Source organism: Calidris pugnax, unplaced genomic scaffold, assembly GCF_001431845.1.
Source record: "Calidris pugnax isolate Ruff unplaced genomic scaffold, ASM143184v1 scaffold52, whole genome shotgun sequence".
Taxonomy (NCBI): Eukaryota; Metazoa; Chordata; class Aves; order Charadriiformes; family Scolopacidae; genus Calidris; species Calidris pugnax.
This window is the reverse complement of record NW_015090811.1, coordinates 5,209,837-5,229,761: the sequence shown is the minus strand read 5'-3', so window position 1 is coordinate 5,229,761 and position 19,925 is coordinate 5,209,837. Positions and strand designations below refer to the sequence as shown.

The following is a 19,925-nucleotide window of genomic DNA, read 5'->3' as shown; positions in this document are numbered from 1 at the left end:
CCCCCCCCCCCCCCCCCGGGTCCTGCTCCTCACCCCCAGACCCACCTCAGCTGCTTGGAGCTGCTCTGGATGTTCTCCAGCTGGTCGATCTCTTTGGAAAGCCTGGCGATTTCTTTCTCCAGGTTTTGCTGGGTAATGTCCACCTGCTGACAGAGCCGGGCAAAGGTGGTGGCCATTTCCCTACAGGGAAAAAGAAGTTTGTGATCTCGGTTCACAGAAACCCCCTGCTCCCAAAAAAAACCAAGAAATGAAGCAGAAAAAATAATAATATTAAAAACAAAAAACCCAACACATGGCGTTGCAGGATGCAGTAGAACTCGGCGAAGTCTCCAGCTGTTAAGGGAGCACGGAATAGCAGAAAGCAGGAGAATTAGCTGTTTTTTAAATAAAAATAAAAACCATAAATGTACAAAATGCACCTCAGCATCACCTCTGGCCATTTGTCACTGAGCACCAAGGGGCACAAGCCTGAGAGGGGGCCTCTGGTGGCACCACCTGCTCACGGGGGGCACGAGCCCTCTGCAGGGTGAGGGCTGCCCCAGGTGTGATCCTTCTCCTCCACCATCTGCTCCCAACCCGAGTTCCAACACTCCTCCTCCTCACACAAAAACCACCCCAGTTACCACCCCAGGCCAGCAACTGGGCTCTCCCACAGGAGGGGAGAGGTCCCTCCTCTCTGCTCCACCTCCTGGGACACTGCTTTGAGTCCAGCTCTTCCATGTCCTCACAGAACACGCAGCTGCTGGACACGGGGACGACTCTTTCCTCTGCTGAAGCTGAACTTTGCATTAGTAAAGGGTTCCCTGGGCTACACGGGAGAGGTTCTGCACCTCTCGTTAGCAGGCCTCATTTTCTGAAATAATAATTTAATCAAAACACCCCTTTTCAACAGGAGGTTGAGGGAGACAATCACCCAGACGCTGCTTTGCAGAGACAGGGGGAAAAGGATTTGGGAAAGAGGCACACACCAAAAAAAAGGGAACTGCTCACAAAGGCTCTCAAGTTCTTCTGTGGTGCAGAAGAGCCCGGTCCTGCTGCTTGGACCTCACCAGTACCAACCCTTGGGGCAGAACCAGTGCTCACCAGAATGAAAACGCATCATTAAACTGGTTCAATGTGAATCTAAAAGCAGAGCAATTCAGATTCAGCCTCCACTGAACCAAGCCACGTCCCTCGGCTCCACAGCAAGGTGCTGGACATCCAGGGCCTAGGCCTGAAGACCCTCACACACACACACACAGATGTATACACTCATTTTTTTGGGTGCTAATTTCAAACTCTTTAAAAGCCCCCTCATAATAAATGCTGAGGGACACTAAAGCTGCTTTCCCCCACCAGTTACAGCCAGTCCCTGCTCCCAGGACAGCCCAGTCCCCCCACTGACAGGGGTTTCTTACCCCGGGGAGGTACTCACTGTTGCACCTGATGGCTGCAATTAGCACTGGTGAGGCTGACGATCATCTGCAGCTTCTCGGTGGCGTAGTTCACAAACTGCTGTTTGAAGGCTCTCTCCTTCGCTTTCGTGGTCCAGGTCAGTCTCTCATAGAGGTACAACAGCCCGTACATGCTTAAGGAGAGAGAGATGAGTTTCCAGCCCACTGTTCTCCAGATCTAAAAAAAAAAAACCAAAAAAAAAGAGGATTCTTCATTAGCTTAAGGAAATCGTCCTACAGAATAAAATCTAATTCCACCCTTTCAGCGGATTAGTTGAAGAAAATGTATTATTTCTGTATTGTGACGGATCGCAGAGAGACACAGCTGCCTTGAGAGCCCTTGGCAGGGAGGATGGGGAAGCCTGGCTGCTTTTGAATGGAGGAGGAGGGAGAAAGCAAAGCTCCCCTTAAATCCAAACTGAAGGAGGCACCATCAAACCACCCTTTAATTCCAAAACTGAGCACAGACGTACAGCAGACAGAATATGTCCGACTACACTCAGAGTAATTAAGCTGATTTTCTCCCTACGCCCTGATTGTGGGTATCCAGTGTCTACAGACCCTCCATCCAGCCCGGTGTTAATTACAAAATCCATCACACACTTCCCGTTGCACCCCAGAAATGGAAAGAGCAGCTCAATCTCTGCCATCACTTCCACCCCAGTGAGTGCTGCTGGAACTACTTGCCACTCCGCCAACAACGATGATGCTCATGGAGGTGCGCGACGTCAGCGAAGCCAGACGTACAGCAGACAGAATATGTCCGACTACACTCAGAGTAATTAAGCTGATTTTCTCCCTACGCCCTGATTGTGGGTATCCAGTGTCTACAGACCCTCCATCCAGCCCGGTGTTAATTACAAAATCCATCACACACTTCCCGTTGCACCCCAGAAATGGAAAGAGCAGCTCAATCTCTGCCATCACTTCCACCCCAGTGAGTGCTGCTGGAACTACTTGCCACTCCGCCAACAACGATGATGCTCATGGAGGTGCGCGACGTCAGCGAAGCCAAACTCATCACCAGGGGAACCATGAAATCGTCCTGGGCCGAGCTCTCCGGGGTGAGGGCAGGAAGGGAGGCAGCAGATGGGGTGGCAGCTAAAGGACGTGGGATCTAGAAGGGGGGAACAAGGCAGCCTGAGTCAAAAGCATCAAGGAACTACCAAGCCCACAGGTTTTCTTTTATTTTCATATATTCAGGGTTTGATTTGCTTAAAGGAAACTTTCCAGCAGAGATAAGCAGCGAAGGTTTTGGCAGTTCCTTGCCCAAAGGGGGACTGGGCTGGAATAAGGGTTCTGTAGAAGTTTGGCTCTGCTGTAAGGATCCAAAAGTTACAAATGACAAGGTTACCCAAAGGGTTCAGGTGGAAGGAAAACAAAACTCAGATTAAGGGCTGCAGAAAGTTTAGGGAAGGTTTTTTTTGTTCCATTCTCACCCTGAATATAATCCAATAAAAACAACCTTCACCAGAAATATTTCTAGGTCTAGGGGAAAGTAGCAGGCAGCATGTGAATTGCACAGGAAAATAGGGTAAAAACCACGATGTTCTCATCAAGGTAAAACCAAGCAGTTAAACCATCAGCCTAAGGCAGCACTCACCGGTAAGTTTGGATCTGCCAGTCCCAAGAGCACTCTCTGGGCTTGTTTAGGACCCAAAAAACGGTTCACGAGCGAAGTCCAACCCAAGGAGAAGTGGAACATGATATCCTCCTGGAAATCTGCACACAGGCTGTGGCAGTTCAGATCATAGCTAAGGTCAAACCTCCTGCAGGGAATTAGCAAGTGGAGCTGATTCTGAGCATCAGAAGGCAACAGCGGTTTCAGATTTTCTATGAAATAAAACAGAATAGTCAAGGTGAGGTAACATCAAAAGCTCTACAGCATATTCACAAGTAGGACCCTGGCTCTGCTGACCAGCTTTGTGAACTATGAGAATCCAAACAGACCAATTCACTTATTTATTTGTAAAATCAGGGGGTATTTTGGCAGTATTGATCCTCAGAGAGCAGGCAATGAATTGCTCTGATAAAACAGTCACACAAAATCAACTCACAGAAAGAGCACTGCTGGAAAAAAAGTCAAATTCACTGAAAGATCCCTATCAATGGTCAAAAGATAAGGATGGATGAAGGAAAAGTTGGTTTATCCAGTATCCACATACAGAAAAGGCTACATTATTGCCTGGCTCTGCTGACCAGCTTTGTGAACTATGAGAATCCAAACGGACCAATTCACTTATTTATTTGTAAAATCAGGGGGTATTTTGGCAGTATTGATCCTCAGAGAGCAGGCAATGAATTGCTCTGATAAAAGAAAACAGACACACAAAATCAACTCACAGAAAGAGCACTGCTGGAAAAAAAGTCAAATTAACTGAAAGATCCCTATCAATGGTCAAAAGATAAGGATGGATGAAGGAAAAGTTGGTTTATCCAGTATCCACATACAGAAAAGGCTACATTATTGCATGACAGAAGGCTTCACGTAATTCCATGATCTTGCTCTGAATCTCTTATTACCAGAAAGAGATCAGAAGAGAGAGGTGGGTATGCAGTAATGTTGCTACTTAAAAGAAGAAAGAGAAAAGGGAGTGCACAAGGACTTTGTGAAACTGTCCTGTTTCACACTCAGACCCTGGAGGGACCCAGGGAGAGGATGGTACTGCAGAAACATTATCTCACAATTAATGCATTTCATATACCTGGTGTGCAAGCCAGAAATGTAAATGGGTTTCTAAAAGGATTAGCCAAGTTCCCAGAGGACAGGTCCATTACTACTTGCTTAAGCCATTAATCCAGATGCAGGATCTTGGCTCAGAAGTCCCTGACTTGGGAATGGATTTACCCTGGTTTGTTATTCTTTCTCCCCAGTTACCTGTTAATATCACAGACAGGCTACTCATCTGGATGGTCTTGATCCAGGATGGCTCTTCCTTTATCATTTTATGGTTTTAAGTTAAGTCACGATCAGAAAGAAAATTCTTTTAAAAGCAGGTTTCCTTAAATTGTTAAAAGTCTTCACATTCCTCCTTCCTCATCATCTCCTCCTCTTACCAATCATCTCCTGCTGCGACTGATGCATCGACTGATTGACCTCACTGGAGCAACGATCAGCCAGGTTCCTGCCCAAACCATCTTCTATGTGTTTGTTCAGCTCCTGAGGTTTTAGAAAGCAAATACTCTCATCAATTTCTATTTAGTGAATCAATTACAATTGTATGTCCAAAAGCAAAAATCCTGCAAATGCTTCAAGAAAGCGTCACATAAAATGCTGTGTGAAATTATGAAAATACAGAAGGAGAAATGAAAGAAAATACCAAGGGCCTGGCTTCCAACCACGCAAGGAAACTTACTGTCTTGTAGAGCTTCAATACTTGAGGAGAAGGGTGAAAATCTGAATAAAACTCATCAACTAAAACGGAAAGTCGGCAAATCTCATCGGTCATGGCAGAGGAGACCTGGAAAAATGTGGGAAAGACATAAAATGTTTCTCCTGCCTTCTCCAGCCACTGCATTAACTGTTACAATAAATGACTCAAATCACCTGACAGTCAGAAAAATTTGCCATGTTTAGATTTTCTTCTTTTTTTTTATATTGGAAAAGGAACATATGAGGCTTTTTGGAAAGTGGATGGGCACCTCAAGGAGCTGCCTCACGGAAGAGAATGCTTGAACCTGGGGGATTTCTCCCACTGCCTTGACTTACTTTATTTTCCACTTCCTCGGTGACGCGTTTGATTTTTTCCTTCGTATCTTCTGTCAAAATGTTCAGCTGATTTCGGACAAAGTCCAGCCTGTCCCTCTGATCTTCTCGCTCTTCCATCGAGTGGACTCTAACGCAGCAGAAAGGAACCCCCTGTCACCAGCAGGAATTCTCCCAGTAAAAAAACAAGCCCCGTGGGACACCCATCCCATTTAAAAATAATGAAAAAAAAGGATAAATCTGGTCAAAGTGTCCCCCTGCTGCTCAGCAGCACCGCTCAGCTACCCCCTACCAGCAACATGGGCCTGATGAATAAGCAAAGGGGAGGCAGCAGAAACTAACCTTGTCACCATCAACTCTCCACCCCCATTTAAGTAAAAATTGCTTAAAATCTAAAGCAGCTCTAGCTCGAAGGGCAAAGCAGCGCCATCAAAGAGCAGCTCAGACTAAGAGGGGTCACTCCACAGCGTCTGGGAGTTCGAGTGGCAGAAAGAAGCAGAATATCAGAATATTTTCAAACATTTCACAGCGTGTTTTCATAGCACCCCACAAGGTGAGAGGGGACAGGGTGTAACCACAGAGTTTGTAAAAGCTGATAGACTGGGGAAGAGGAGTGTGTTTGACAGGCACAGGGGAGGCTGCTGAAAAATAAAGACACAATTAAGAGACACAGAAAGGAGACAGATGGAAAGGACTGAAGGTGACAGCAAGTTGGCTGTGTACAAGACAGACAAGAGGTAGCACCAAAAGTGAGGGAAAAACCCATATATATGCAAACCTCCAAGAAGATATGAAACTATCAGACAGTAAACGAGCTGCCACCATCAGCACTAAAAGGATTACATGAGTAAAGAGAGAACGGAGATATTTAAGGAGACAATCTGGAAAGGGGCAAGAGGCCAAGCCTCTGTGAGCTTGGGCTTTCTCATCCCTTACAGGATTCTAACCACTTGCCAATTAAAGTGTCTACGTCCTCCCATCTATTTTCTCAGGGTTACTGTTAACAAAAAACTCAGGCCCAAACACCGTTTCTGAAATGCTGGATGCAGGCAGAAAAAACTTAAAATTTCAAATATTTTTCAAAAAAAAGATTTGAAAACCCCCAGAGTGCCTTTGTAATAGTAAATTAGTAAGAAAAAAAATGAAGTAAAGCGAGATCTCCAGGGAGAAGTCACAGACCAAGGAGAAAGCTGAGCAGTGCAAGTGAGGAGCAGCGACACACAGAGAAACTCAATTTCTTACCAAGCAGGAAAAGTGAATTTTAACATCCATAACGACCCAAGAAAACCACGGGCTCCTCAGAGGATGTGGCTAAACCCAAACCCACCAGCCCTCCCAGCAACCCACCTACCTTTTCTCTGCTGCTGCTACGTTTATGGCGTCCATAATGTTTTTCACAGTATCTATTATCTGTTTAGCTCTGATAGTGTGCTGCTCAAACTTGGTTTTCACGGCTGACTGCGAGATACACTCCTGCGAGGGGCCCAAGCCACAACACATTACTGCAATTCCATGCCAACACACTCAGGAATTTCACTAGCAGAAAGCACACGCTGCTAATTTTAACCAGGAACTTAAACAAACGGGAAATTAAAAGAGGGGAGAAAGTATCTAGAAATTAAAAAGACAACAGAACCGAAAATCTCCAATGGGTCTGCAGCAGCAAATCTGTACCTTCGCGTTCACTCGCAGTAATGTGCATAGGTTTTGATTCTTTTAAAGTAAATTAATTATAAAGAAAGAAAAAAGAAAAGTCAGATGAATACATAACATAAATCTAGCTCTTCAGAAAAATTCCCAAACTATTTATTTGGAATTATAAACGTCTACCAGGAAGGCTGGCAATATTGCCTAGCTTGAGCCTCCTTTCTTGCAATAAATATTCTTGGTTTCAAGAAGCAATTCTGCCAAAATTCAACATGCTCATGTCAATACTGACCATCCAGGAACAAAATACAGAATTAGGAATAAGGATTCTCTCATAGGATAAGAAAAATTTGTTAAGTAGTCCTTAAAATATTATCTTATTTGCAGATTATTGAAGTGTTGAACAAGTAGAAAATGCTCTAAAGATACAATTTCTAACAAATTTGCAATCTTGAATATTGTAGAGTGATTCAGAAATTACAGGACACTGATTGAAAAGATACACAAATGTTCAGTTTGAGCAAGAGCAAATTAATTGTGACAAGGCATAAATTAAGACTTTGCACTTTTTTTCACGCAAGTGCACATCCTAATTAAAGCCAATTAAATGCTGTCGGAATTCAACCTGTGATAAGTCACCACAAAGTAGCAACATCTTCATTGTTTGAGGGGAAAAAAGCAAGCAGATAGTTTCTTTATACCAAATCTATGGGGTTTTAAAATTGCTTTTAATCTATGGATGCACCTTTCATAGGACATAAAGGTTTAGGTTGCTTTGAAAAGACTTGCCTATGACCTCAGCGTACGCTGGAATAACAGGAATAATATCAGCTATCTGAAAATAATAGTTAAAACCAAAATAAACAAAATGGGTAAAATATATTCCCTCGACGAAGCAGATCTAGAAATCAGCAATGAAAGGCCAGAGTTTCATAAATATCAGCACATTGTAAGAGCTAGACTGGGCACAGAGGAAAGAGTCCTCCCAACATTAGCAGGTGGTAGGTAAAAAGATGACAGTCACTCACAACACAACCAGAAAATCCAAGTTAGAGCACTAGGAAAAACACAAAGGTTAGTTAAATGGCTGAGAAAGGCAAGAGGGGGACAGCAGCAGTTTTGCTATTAGCCTGTAAATAACTATTTACCAAAACAAAGAGAAAAGGTACGTTTCAACTGCATAACCAAAACCAGTTACCTTCCAGCCCACTTCCAGTATTGTCTTTAGGCACACAGCTTATTACACCCCGTGCAGTGCTACAGAAGGACTCTGCAGTAGCACACTAATTCAGGCTGAGTTATTCACTCCCATTTACAGCCAGAATGACAGGATTCTGCCCTGCCCCCCCCTCCACACCCCCACCTCACACCATTTCAATTACCAGTTTTTTGAAGGAACTTGGGAAATGCTACAGCCTGAGGAATAGTGGGGTTTGGGTTTATGTAGAATTTCCACTCAGGGCTACTGCTGTTTCCATAAGGCATTTCTATGTACCTCGTAACATTTCAGATGATCCACAGACTACTTTCTGCCATTCCACAACATAAAAATTGGGAATTGATCCCATAATCCCAATTTTTCCTTTAAGGCTGCATTTTTTTTTTCTGTGTTGCAGCACAGCTGACATACACAGTAACAGCACTTTTTAAAGCTACTACAGGAATCTCTTAAAACCTTAATTTCACCCCTGCTTACAACTGTTTCTAGTGAAGCCTGGACTGGTTTTTCTTTTAGCAATTTTAACCACCCTGTGGTTTGCAGAAAAACATGTTGTATCTATTTTTTTAATGCCTTTTGCCCTCACACAAAAATTCTACATAAATGTAGTTACAAAACTTAGAAAAACGGTCCAAATTTTTCCGATATCAAACAAAATTTATCCCATAACAAACTAGCACTGGTGGGTGGTTTCTAGATATAGGGTTTTTTTTAAATATTCTAGCTATACTGGGCTGGTGTCTGTCCTGGGATGAACAGGCTTTGCCACCAGGCAACTTGTGCTAAAATCAGGAATGTGGAAGTACTGGAGAAGTAACAGTTCCTCCTCTCAGTCCTTGAGGAAAAGAGGAAGAAGTCACTGGGTTTTAGTGGAGACAAAAGCAGGGTGAGAGAATCCCAGAGGAGCAAAACCAGCAGCTACGGGCTGTGGGAACGTGGAATGCACGGGTGGGTTTATAAATGAGGTGATGAAGGAGCTTAGGTGGATAAAAGAGTGCAAGAAACGTGTGGAAAGTCTGAGCAGGGCACCTGAACAGGGACAAGGAGTTAAAGGCAGGACAGAGAGACTGAAGCAGACACCATTGTCATCAGCTCAAGAAACAGTAACTTGAGCATTAGGTCTGAAGACTTCAGACCTAGTGAAGCATTTAAGTACAAACCTTGCTTTAAAAGCAAATAAAATGCCATTACAACTTAGGAAATTGCCCACAAAACCTGAATGTGCTGCAGCATCAGACACTGAAAATTTAAATTGTGTTGGCAATCTTAATTTAGCAGATGTTGTGATGCCATCACACTCCTATTCAAAGCCATTCATTATGATTTCAGGATGCAACATGGCTGCATTGGGAAAAACCTTACAGAATCCACTCTGACTGGTGAGAGTCGGAAGGTGTGAAGCAAACCAAACAGATAATGTGAAAGAAGAGAAAAAAAACTAGTTTTAAGGCCATTCAGTGCTGTCACAGAGTTGTTTTTTGCCCCTGCTTCTGCCAAAGAAACTCGCCGTGGTTGTGACCTTGTGATGGATGCTCTGCATTTTGGCAGCCAACTCAAGACTGTGACATCCCATTTAGGGATGTGCTGAGCACTCAGAGCACCACACCATTTAATAAGTCACACATCCATCTTAGTCTTGAAATATCCTAAGTGTTGAGTGCTAAGCCATAATTACAAGAGATTTTGTCAAAAAAGCTTTGGGTGCAACACACGGCAAAATATGTTAAAGAACAATAATTGATCCAGAAGCTTAATTTCCACTTTTTTTCCTACTGGCTGAAAGCTTCCTACTGTAATTCTAAGGACAAAAATTACAAGCAAAATCTCACGTTTGGCTACAACTAAAAATTTCATGCCTCATGGACTCAGGCCCTGCTGATACTCTGAACCAATCATTTTAACAGTTCAGTCACCTACCTCAAGAGTGAGGATAAGAATTAAAATGTCTGACATTTCCTTGCTTGTGCAAGACAGAATCAAGTCATTTTAACACCTTATTGATATACACACATCATTACATAACTTGGTTTTGCTAAGGTCAAATGGGCTTGTTTGTAGTGAAAGAAGAAATATTTTTTGGAGCCAGTTTGATTGTTTTTTTTTTAATATACCAAACTACTTACTGTTTCAGGCACAAAGAGCCATCTTGAGAATTTGCTGTAAAATTACAGCCACACCACTCAGGCTCACGTTACATGAAATATGCCAATACACACCACAGAAAAGCATCAAGGCATATCCAAAATGCCTCATTAAGATATCCAAACATGGCTTTAATTAATTAGATTTATCCAATTCAGCAAGACAAAGAAATTACTCAACTGCCTGGTCAATCTTACTTCTGAAGAAACTGTGAACTCCAACTATGAATGTAAACTGAGGGTAAAGGATGGATTCTGTGCAGCAAAAAGGATGCAAAAATAGGGTTAATGTTCAGAGATTCAGAGCTAAGATGTAGATAATGGGGATCATTTCAAAACTCTGGCTTTAAAAATGCAAGTCACTATTTAGATTGACATTGATGAAAGAGAATTTCTGACTATTTGTGTCCTGAATTACAGCAATTAATTACAAAGCTACAACTTCAGAGCAAAATAAGCCTTACTACACAGCAAATATTTTACCAGCTCATGCTTATAAGGGATACAATCCTTTCTAAGAGCATTGCCTCTTTTTACATAGACTATATTGGCACTGAGATCTCAAAACATGAGCTAAGAGGCCAGTTTTGGCCCCTTTCCTCACTGAGAAACACTTATTTCTAACAACTACCTGCTATTCAAGGTGAGAACAGAAGAACAGAGCCCACAGATGAGGCAAAGCTGGGAGATGGTTTGAACAGCTTACACTCCTCCACTTGTTAACATGGGTTATGTTCAGTGAAATTAAGCTAAGCATAAACAAAAGCTGCCTTTGCATTCAAAACCAGGCAGTTTAAAAAGCCCATCATAAATACCTCAAATATCTGCTCAAAATGTTGAAATTCCTGGAATCTTGTTTGGAACCCTTCAGCAAGTGCTCCACCTGTGAAACACAACAGACCGTAAGGGGGAGGGCAATGGCTCACAGCAGTGACTGCATCTTAAATATTTTTGTTTATCAGGTTTTATGCTATTTTTCTGTGTTTGAGGAAAAACAAGAGTTCCTACACACCACCCTCTGGCATTCCTTGGGCCTTCTGCCTCCTGGCACTCAGCACTTCCTTTGCTGAAACAAAAAAGATGCGATTCCTGGCTTCTACAGGATCAATAACTTTGAGCTCATCAACTAGAAAAGTCAGACAGCGCTCCATGTGCTGCCTGCGCACCTAAGGGAAAGGTAAAAAGCTTGTGAGAAAAAAAGCAAAAATTAAGCCATCATCAAATCACAATGTCAGAGACAGAAACATTCACACACTGTAGTTAGATATGTAGGTTGCTTTTTGCTCAGAACAAGGACTAAGTGATTTCCATTTTCTGACCAAATAACTTATCCTTTGATTAATAAGACAGAGCTGGTGTTTCATGTTAATAACTGTACTAGCTACATTTACCATGCTTTTATGCATGTGTAGGTCTTTTCTTTATATAAATATTTTATTATTTCAACTTTTTTAAACATCTACCCAAGTAAGAGCCACCAAGTCACTCACATCTTCCATGTATTCGGGTTCTGATGCAGAGGCATCCCATCTATTATTCAAGATGAAGATGTTGGGCTTGGAAAGTCGTTCGTTCACTTTATGGAAAAAATGTTTTTCCTAAAAATGAAAGCACAAACAGAAAATTCCCCTGACATCCAGACCAGAGTCACACATTCTTCTGTAACAAATTCTGAAGTTAAGCAAGCTTTGAAAAAAGTTTCTTATTAAAAAGAATTCATCCAACAGGAAAAGGCTTGTGACAGTTCAGTAGTCATCAAGTGACTTCAACCCGATGCGTTTCCTCTCTGGGATGTATGACTTTGAGCCACAGGAAAAAAAAGCCATTGCTTATGTTTTCACTTCAAAAACAAGTCATGCAGGTTCCTGAAAACATATTTGGGTCCCTTGCCCTCACCTACCACCCATCATTGCTATTTTCATACTCATAATGGAGCGAATCCCCACTCAGCACAGGTGAAACAGAAGAGATTTCCGTGCTGCCATGAGCTTTTTGAATCTGCAGCAGGACACGACCACATGTTCTGGACACAACCACCAGAGATACTTATTCCCTGACTGATGGAGACTAACGTATGTGTCAACAAGATCACTGTTGTAGAAATAAGAACTTTGTCTGAAGAGAATTTAGGAGGGAACCTGAGAAAAATCACATTCACGCAAAAAATGTGTGGTTGTGTAGCACCTGCCAAATATTCTCAAATCTCTTATGGTAAAAGTAATTCCTAAGGAGGACAAGAACACAGTTAGCATGTGTTTTACCTGAAGGATAAACTTATGTAGATGAAGAAAGACATTCCCATTTACCACAACACAAAGCAAAATACAAATGCTTTAGAGCAGTGAGATAATTGTTAAAGGCAACTTCATTTGTGTCTATCAGGCTGAAAAAATTAAAAAGAAAGAGTAAGAGCTGTTTACTGAGCCAAAGCCTCAAAAAACCTACTTCCTGTCCCTCTAATATACACCCAGGGCACATTTATTTCCAGATTCCATAATTACAAGGTGCTCAGAGTTAAGAGAGGATTTATAGGCATGGCAACCAAAAACACTCAGCAAGACTTCAATGCTTCAACCAAATTGCAAGACTAACCTATTTCTCTTTGGCAGCTTTCAGCAGTGCCTGACAAGTTCAAAAGACTGGCCAAAACCCACACTGAAAAGCAGAGTAGCTCTTCTGTGACTGGGTGTTATGGATCAGACAAATTCAAAACTAGCAGAGTCGTAGCCCATATGTCTTTCCTGCATATTTACTGTCCCACTCAGGTTGGTTTTAATGGTTCATTCCTCCTGAGCAAATGAGAGAACCAAATAAAATTTGGCCTTTTCTCTGTTACTTCATTACACCAAACTGAAATCTGGCCTGCAGTTCCCTCCTGTTTCCATGCTCCTACATAGTAATGAGGTGTTCACTACAAACCAATCTTTTCTTCGTCTTATTTTTTTAATTAAAAAAATAAATCAAACCAACTATAGTACGTACATAATGCAAACAATTTCTAGACTCTCTCCACACTAAAAGCCAAAAAGCATCCTTCACATGAGATAACAGAGACAATAAAACCATAGTTGTGCCAAATCCCCTCTTTGCCCTGGATCCTGTCAGAATCTTTTCCTTTTAAATCACATCTCTTTTGCATTTGAGTCTTTGTAGATTCGGCTCAGAAGTTGGAATGTGATGTTTTCAAACTCATTTTATGTTTATGATTTCTACCAAACTATTCTGATTTGCTACAAACTGTGAAGTGAGACAAGCACTACATCATCTATTTATCAAAAAAGAAACTCAAAAAGAAAGGATAAATGTGATGCTCAAGTCAGAAACTTGGCTCTCCTTTCCCTAGTGAGGGATATACCTTGTTTCTTGCCTCCCACCCCCAAATCCTATTTGCAAGATCTAAGTGCAACGATTCATGGGAGCTTCAGTAAAGGTCGAAAAGAAGTCATTTCAGTTATGGAACTGCTGAGAATTTAAATCAAAAAGCAACAAAAACCATTGCACGTCATACCGTGTTCATGAGAGTTGATTCAGAATTGGCAACCAAGACAAACACGTCAGCATCCAAGCAGAATTTGTCAATCCAGCTGTCCAGCTCTGTAGTGACATCTGTGCCGGGGCTGTGGAGAATAAAGACCACAAACTCGTATTTACACAGCAAAGGAGTATTTGATTTTTAGAAACTGATAAAAATAGAGTGGGGTGGCCTATGGGCCTTGTGAGAAGATACAAAGCTCTGTATCTTTAGCCTGATGCTTACCTCAACCTCAAGCTTAATGCAAACATAGCAAAAGCCAATTACCATTTTGCATTTATCACTCCCTCCCTCATTGGACCATCTACTCACTGCTACATCTCTATCACTCTGGATATGAAGAAATCATACTTACAAATTCACTCCTACGTGACTGAATCACTCTAAAATTAATCTATATTGATTCACATATGAGGCACAGATCACCCAACAGTTTGAAAACATATTACCAGGTCGTATCTCATAGTGGCCAGGAATATGGGCATTTGACACAGAAAGGGCAACAGTTTTCAGAATTCTTTAAATACACAAACCATAGGAAATGCTCGCCCAACACCCAGGCACACACAGCCAACAGTCACAGTTATGTTTGGAGGTCACCCATTTGATATGTAGGCACCACAACCCTTATCAGAAGCTTTTAAAAATGAAGTCCAGATGGCTTATGTTCCCTGGGATCCATCTGAAGCATTTAAAGACAGGAGATGGGCCAAAAGCTGTTGCTGCAACAACCCTGTTCACACTTCCATACTGCTGGTTTTAAAGGTAGAAGTATCCTCAGCCAAAAAGCCAGTCCCATATTCAGCTCAGTCACAAGACACTCGTTTGTTCCAACTGCTACAAGGCCAGATTCAGTGGGGTGATGACAGGCAGCAGGATACACAAAAGAACAAACTCTGTACTCTCTCTCAAAAAAAAATATTTTAAAAAAAAGCAGCAACCTAACAACCAAAACACAATCAATCAGTAAACCAGTGTCATCTCTAAGGATTATAATGGCTAATTTATTTAACAAAACATTGACTAAACCAGAAAATATACCTGTCCACTAAAACCAAATCATCTCTCAGCAGGGCACACTTTGACTTGGGCCAGAAGACATGGACCAGACAGCCAGCTTTCAAATCTTTATCCATGTGAAGCGCGTGAGCCAGCTGATTGACCGTCTAAAAAGAGAAAGCAAACACGAATATGCAACAAACAAGCCTTTCTACCAGTCTAATTTGGTTCTCAAGCAAGCCTGGACAGGATCTTGAACAGAATTAACAGAGTTCATGCTTCCTTCTGGTGAATACTTGTGATTTATTATTTGTTTTAACCAGCACCTAAAGAACACATCAGTGAGGGCAGCTAAAGCAGCTAAGGGCTGTAAGGCCAAACGAGAGGCACATTCCATGTCTTTAACAAGTAACAGAACTTACTCTCAGTCCTATAAAAATAGATCACTCAACATATGCTACGCTACAATCAGACACACATTTGTGGTTTCTCTGAAATATCGAAGAAAAATTGCTAAGTAGACAATTTTAGTTTGATAGTTATTCCCTCCTAAATAAGAACTCAAAACTGCAGAATGAGTTAGCCTTATACTTGTGTTAGATCTGAAAGCGTTGTTAAAGGACATAATTTTGAGAAATGGTTACTGTGAGAAGTGGCATTAATCACTGGAAAACTGTACCTTGACACTCTTCTTTTCATCAGAACCTTCTGTCATAAGATAAGCCTTATCTCCATCTGTCCCCTCCACGCTGAGGAAGCAGTTAGTGGTGTGGCCGATCCCACTAGGAAGCACCTTATCCCACAGCATTGCATTGATGACTGAACTCTTCCCACTACTTGTTCTAGAGGGAAAGGAAATAAAAAACACTCAGCACAGCACAAAATCACCACTAATACTGTTGTCTTGAACTGATAGAGCTGGGTGACAGAGCTTCAAGCCAGTACAGCAGAGCTTGCCAGAAATACCAGTGAGTGCAGGAAAAGTTTATCTGAATAGATCCACAAATCTTTCTTGGTACAACATTGCCCATGCAACCAAGAAAACTAATTTTCATTTGCATAACACATACTGGCTCAACAAGCCAAATCTGTACTGGCGAGTATGATTTAGCTGGTATACCTCAATCTGTATAAGAATTTTGTAAAAGACACCAGCTCAACTTTGCTACACCAGAAAAAGCATCTGGTATAAAAAGATGCCTTAGATCAACTTCAAGCAATTGCTAAATCACAGCACGCTCTCCCACATCACGGGGCAGCCTGCCCTCTTCTCTGTGCCAGCCCTGGCATTCCTGTGGAAAAGAACCAGTTAAAAATATACACAACATTTTGGGGAGAATTATGTTCTGATCAGACAACAATTCCACATTCCTGCTCTATCTAATCTAAATGAATTCCAGGGATGCCAGAGAAGAATGTGAGAAGGTGGCAGGACAGGGGCAGGGAAGGACTACCCTCTAGAGTGGCAATCAACTCCTTGAAATGTTTGTTAAACTATCACCTCAGTAAGTTACTGTCTTCAGACAAACATCTTTTCTTTACCAGACAGGAAGGAAATGCTGCTTCTGACAGTCTTCTAGGCAAAAGGAGCATGGCTGTACTGATGCCTTCAGACAGGTTTCACAGATTGCTGTCTGGGAGTTCTCATCACAGCCAGCAATGACAACTCAGAACAATTTAATGGATGATAATCTCAACTGACCGAAGATTTCTACAGCAAAACGTGAAAAAACATGCAAAAAAACCTCTCAAATTTATTTCTTGTGCATAATCCTTATAATGCAAATGCTGTCTTTAATAATGAGCTTGCCCTTATTTCAGAAAAAAGAAGTGGCTAAATTAACCAAACCCCTGTTGATTAAAAGGAACGGTTCAACAAATCAGGATTCTGCAAGAATTTGAAGTTCTCAGTCATGTCCTACTTCACATTAACCCTCCACCCCTCACCCATAAAGATTTGAGGTTTAAGTGTTACACAACAGTATGAAGTTACACAGACTATAACTCATTTTTGAGCTGCCACTTCTGCTAGAAAAAGCTCAGTGCTCACTGTACAGCAGTTCACAGATTTATTCAAAATGCCAGAGGGAGAGTCAAATTATCTTTTTCCTGCTCTGAACTTTTGCACTTTGCAAAAGCAACTTTTATCACACATCACAGCTTGTAAATGTATTCAAACTTTTAACTTTGTGAAATACCAAGGCTGAGATATAACTGATTTCTTTATCCCAGATGCTTTTCTTGTTTTTCTTTAAACAGCTGAACTATTTTTAGCAAAGTGAAGGTAAGACAACTGTTGTACATTTTTTCCAGTACTATCACAGAATGTTTAGAACTAAAACATTAACATTCACACCCCAGAAAAAGATATATAACAGCATGCTTAAATTTAAGCACAGAAAAATCACTCTTCCTGAAGCAACATGGACTAACAGACCCCAGACTATCTAGGCACATAAAAGCATTTGAAAGCTCCAGAACTGAGTCTTTTAGAAGGACTTTGCTCACTGAATGTAAAGTCAGATGTAAGAAAGGCACATTTTCATCATCTTTCTACCCCCTCCAAATTTTACAGGAACAGCACAGCACAGTGTTTGGAAGGCAGACATTTATTGCAAGTGGTTATGACCCAATCAAAATTTCTCACTGAAAAAATAAAACTTTTTCACTAAGATGAGACCGAAACACAAACCACAATACATACAGAGCAGAGCCACATGAAACCTCAGCGCTTTGGGTCTAAATACCTGACAGCATCTCTTTAGAATATTTCTTATGTACTAACACATTTGGGGTGCAATAAATACAGTTCCTTTTAACTCCCTTTTTTCCTGCCAAAAAAAATAAATAATTAAAAAGAAAGGTAGCTGGGGTGATGCCAAGCTGACCAAAGTTAAAAATTTTTGAATACTGAAAATACAGGGTTTTTTTAGAACAGAATTTAATTTAAATCATCCATAACTTTGGAAATGCTATTGAAATAAGCGAAAGGTTGGACACTTGGGTCTGTAGTAATACCCCTAAGGACTGGGAACCACAACTTTTCTCAATCAGTGACTCAGGAAAGCAGAAATTCACAGCTTCATTCACATTGATCTGTAACATTGTTACCGTTATCCCTTGTAATCATCACCCAGATCTATCAGACAAAGGGTACAATCAACAAGGCAACTGCCTGTCTAATTTCCTTCAGCTGCTAATGGTCAGAAACACAAGCAGATCAAGGTTTAGTTCTCTTAGTACTTGTGACCAAACACAAACAAAAGTTGTCAAAAGTAATAGTACACTAAAAGACAGGTATTAAACAAACAAACCCACCACCTTAAAAAAAGAAAAGCCACTCTGGAGAAGAGGACAACAAACTCAGACCTTCCCAAGTTAAATAACTGATCTATAGGAGATAATTATTAAAAGTTTATCAACGAAAAGCATGTAACAAGACAGACGTAATTAACCTACAGTCACAAAGCAAGATGGTACCAAAGAAATATTCAGCATCAATTAGACAAGAATAAACATGGGTTTATGTATATTTCAAACAACGACTGTACAATGAAGCACTAAGTCCAGCGTATTTAAATTAGAATTAAGAACACTAAGCCCTGCAAAAGGAAAAAAATAGAAAAAAAGAAAGATCAAATTAAGTTGTGGTAATTCTGTTCGTTACCTGCCAAAAAATGCCACTTTCATATGTCTCCGTGAAAGCACCTCACCGATGACTGCTAACTTCTTTTTATATGCCTGTATTTTTGCTAGTTCATCTTCTGTTGCTACATGTTCAAGCTCTGGGTTCCTGTACGTTGCTACACATAGAAAAAGAGTAAAATAAAAGCAATCACATACAAGGGACATACTCTGGGATAAAATACAGATTATCAGTACTTCACACGCCAACACAGATTTGTGTAAATTTTAATTATATAGTGGTAAGAAAACAAAATGAACCAAACCCCACCACAGCCACTGATAGCAGCCCTTGGCGTTTGACAGCTCCACCGCAGGCACTTGTGAACCCATGACACAAATCACTTCAGATTAACCAACACTCCAGCTGCTGGATCCCCTAAGCCTGCAAACAGAGCCTGCAGCGCCCATTTGCCCTGCTTTTTGTGACACCCTCCTCCTTGAGAAAGGAAAGATGGGAGCTCTCCTGGCTGTAGCCTGCTGTCTCCCTGCAGAGCTCCCCGGGGTGATGAGCACCCAACTCCACGCGGTGCCTCCACTTTGCTAGAACTTCTGAGGGTGTAACCAGCAGCTCTCTGCGTTACATCACGTTGAACTACTTTCCTACTGAAAAATGGCAGAACCTGTTTGCCCCTTTGAAACCACAAGAGGACTATAAAAGCTGGGGCAGTTAAGCTTTCACCCTCACGGAAAGGAGACCAGGCTACCGGCCCAAGCGATGCAATTAGTGCTCACACACGTAGCCATCCTAGGCATTCCAGCTAGTCTAAGTTTAAAAGCTCAATGTCAAATGAAAAGCACGACTATTTCTGAAGGGATATGTTCACACCAAGAGCATACTGGTGTAATGGACACTGCGCTGCCGTAAAACATATTCAAAGCAAGGGGCAAGGCACTCGTGTTTCAGGTGACAGCCGACCTTCCACAAAAGTTGCTCCCTCGGTGACGTAGTCCAGCAGCTGGTCGAAGATGGCAGTGATTGTCCTTTTCGCCAGCACAAAGTGCTTCAGGGGGGAGACGGTAGCTTCTGCCATTGTGCAACTGCAAGGAAAGTTACGTAAAAGTGACCGAAAACACCCAATTCCTCGAAAAATCAAAGGCTTCTCCCCCAGTCGTTTAAAAAAAAAAAAAAAAAAGCCCGAAAAAAATCAAACCACCACAGCGCAAGAGCAGCAAGCTTACTTTATGCCGGCTCTTTCTGTTACCGTGACAAACTGTTCTCTCTTCCCCTCGCCACAGGCGCCGAGGAGGGGTTTAAACCGTTTCGGTGCGGCCCGTTCCCCTCACGCCAGGCCCTTCCCCTCACGGACGGCGGCGGCTCCCAACCTCCCACCGCCTGGAGGTCAGCGCCCTCCCCTCAGCCGAGCCGGGGGACGGCCCCGCAGAGCGAGGGAGCAGCGGGCGGGCCCTACCGGCTCCCGCTGCCTCACGGAGCCCCCGGATCGTCCCAGCCGTTACCCGGCAACCGCCGCGCCGCTGGCGGGGCCCTCCCCGCCGCCTCCGCCGGGCCCGCCGCCGCCGCCGGGACGGGGGCCGACGTCACTTCCGCTTCCGCCCCCCTCGC

General features: G+C 42.3%; 1 protein-coding gene across 5 annotated transcripts in view; it reads right to left on the bottom strand.

The window, feature by feature from the left end:
• Nucleotides 1-19,876, bottom strand: part of MFN1 (mitofusin 1) — a 21,830-nt gene extending 1,954 nt beyond the window's left edge. The window contains exons 1-17 of one of the 5 annotated variants that reach the window (XM_014938799.1): nt 19,774-19,876; nt 19,281-19,402; nt 18,345-18,480; nt 15,357-15,519; nt 14,720-14,844; nt 13,655-13,763; nt 11,637-11,744; nt 11,159-11,312; nt 10,962-11,029; nt 6,491-6,612; nt 5,143-5,269; nt 4,790-4,894; nt 4,491-4,593; nt 3,037-3,266; nt 2,395-2,550; nt 1,415-1,611; nt 46-180 (exon numbers count right to left, since the gene is read on the bottom strand). In XM_014938799.1, coding sequence (XP_014794285.1) covers nt 46-180; nt 1,415-1,611; nt 2,395-2,550; nt 3,037-3,266; nt 4,491-4,593; nt 4,790-4,894; nt 5,143-5,269; nt 6,491-6,612; nt 10,962-11,029; nt 11,159-11,312; nt 11,637-11,744; nt 13,655-13,763; nt 14,720-14,844; nt 15,357-15,519; nt 18,345-18,480; nt 19,281-19,395 — 2,153 coding nt within the window. In that variant the 5' untranslated portion in view covers nt 19,396-19,402; nt 19,774-19,876. The other 4 variants (XM_014938801.1, XM_014938798.1, XM_014938802.1 and 1 more) reach the window with 4 other exon arrangements.
• Between the last annotated feature and the right edge of the window lie 49 nt (nt 19,877-19,925).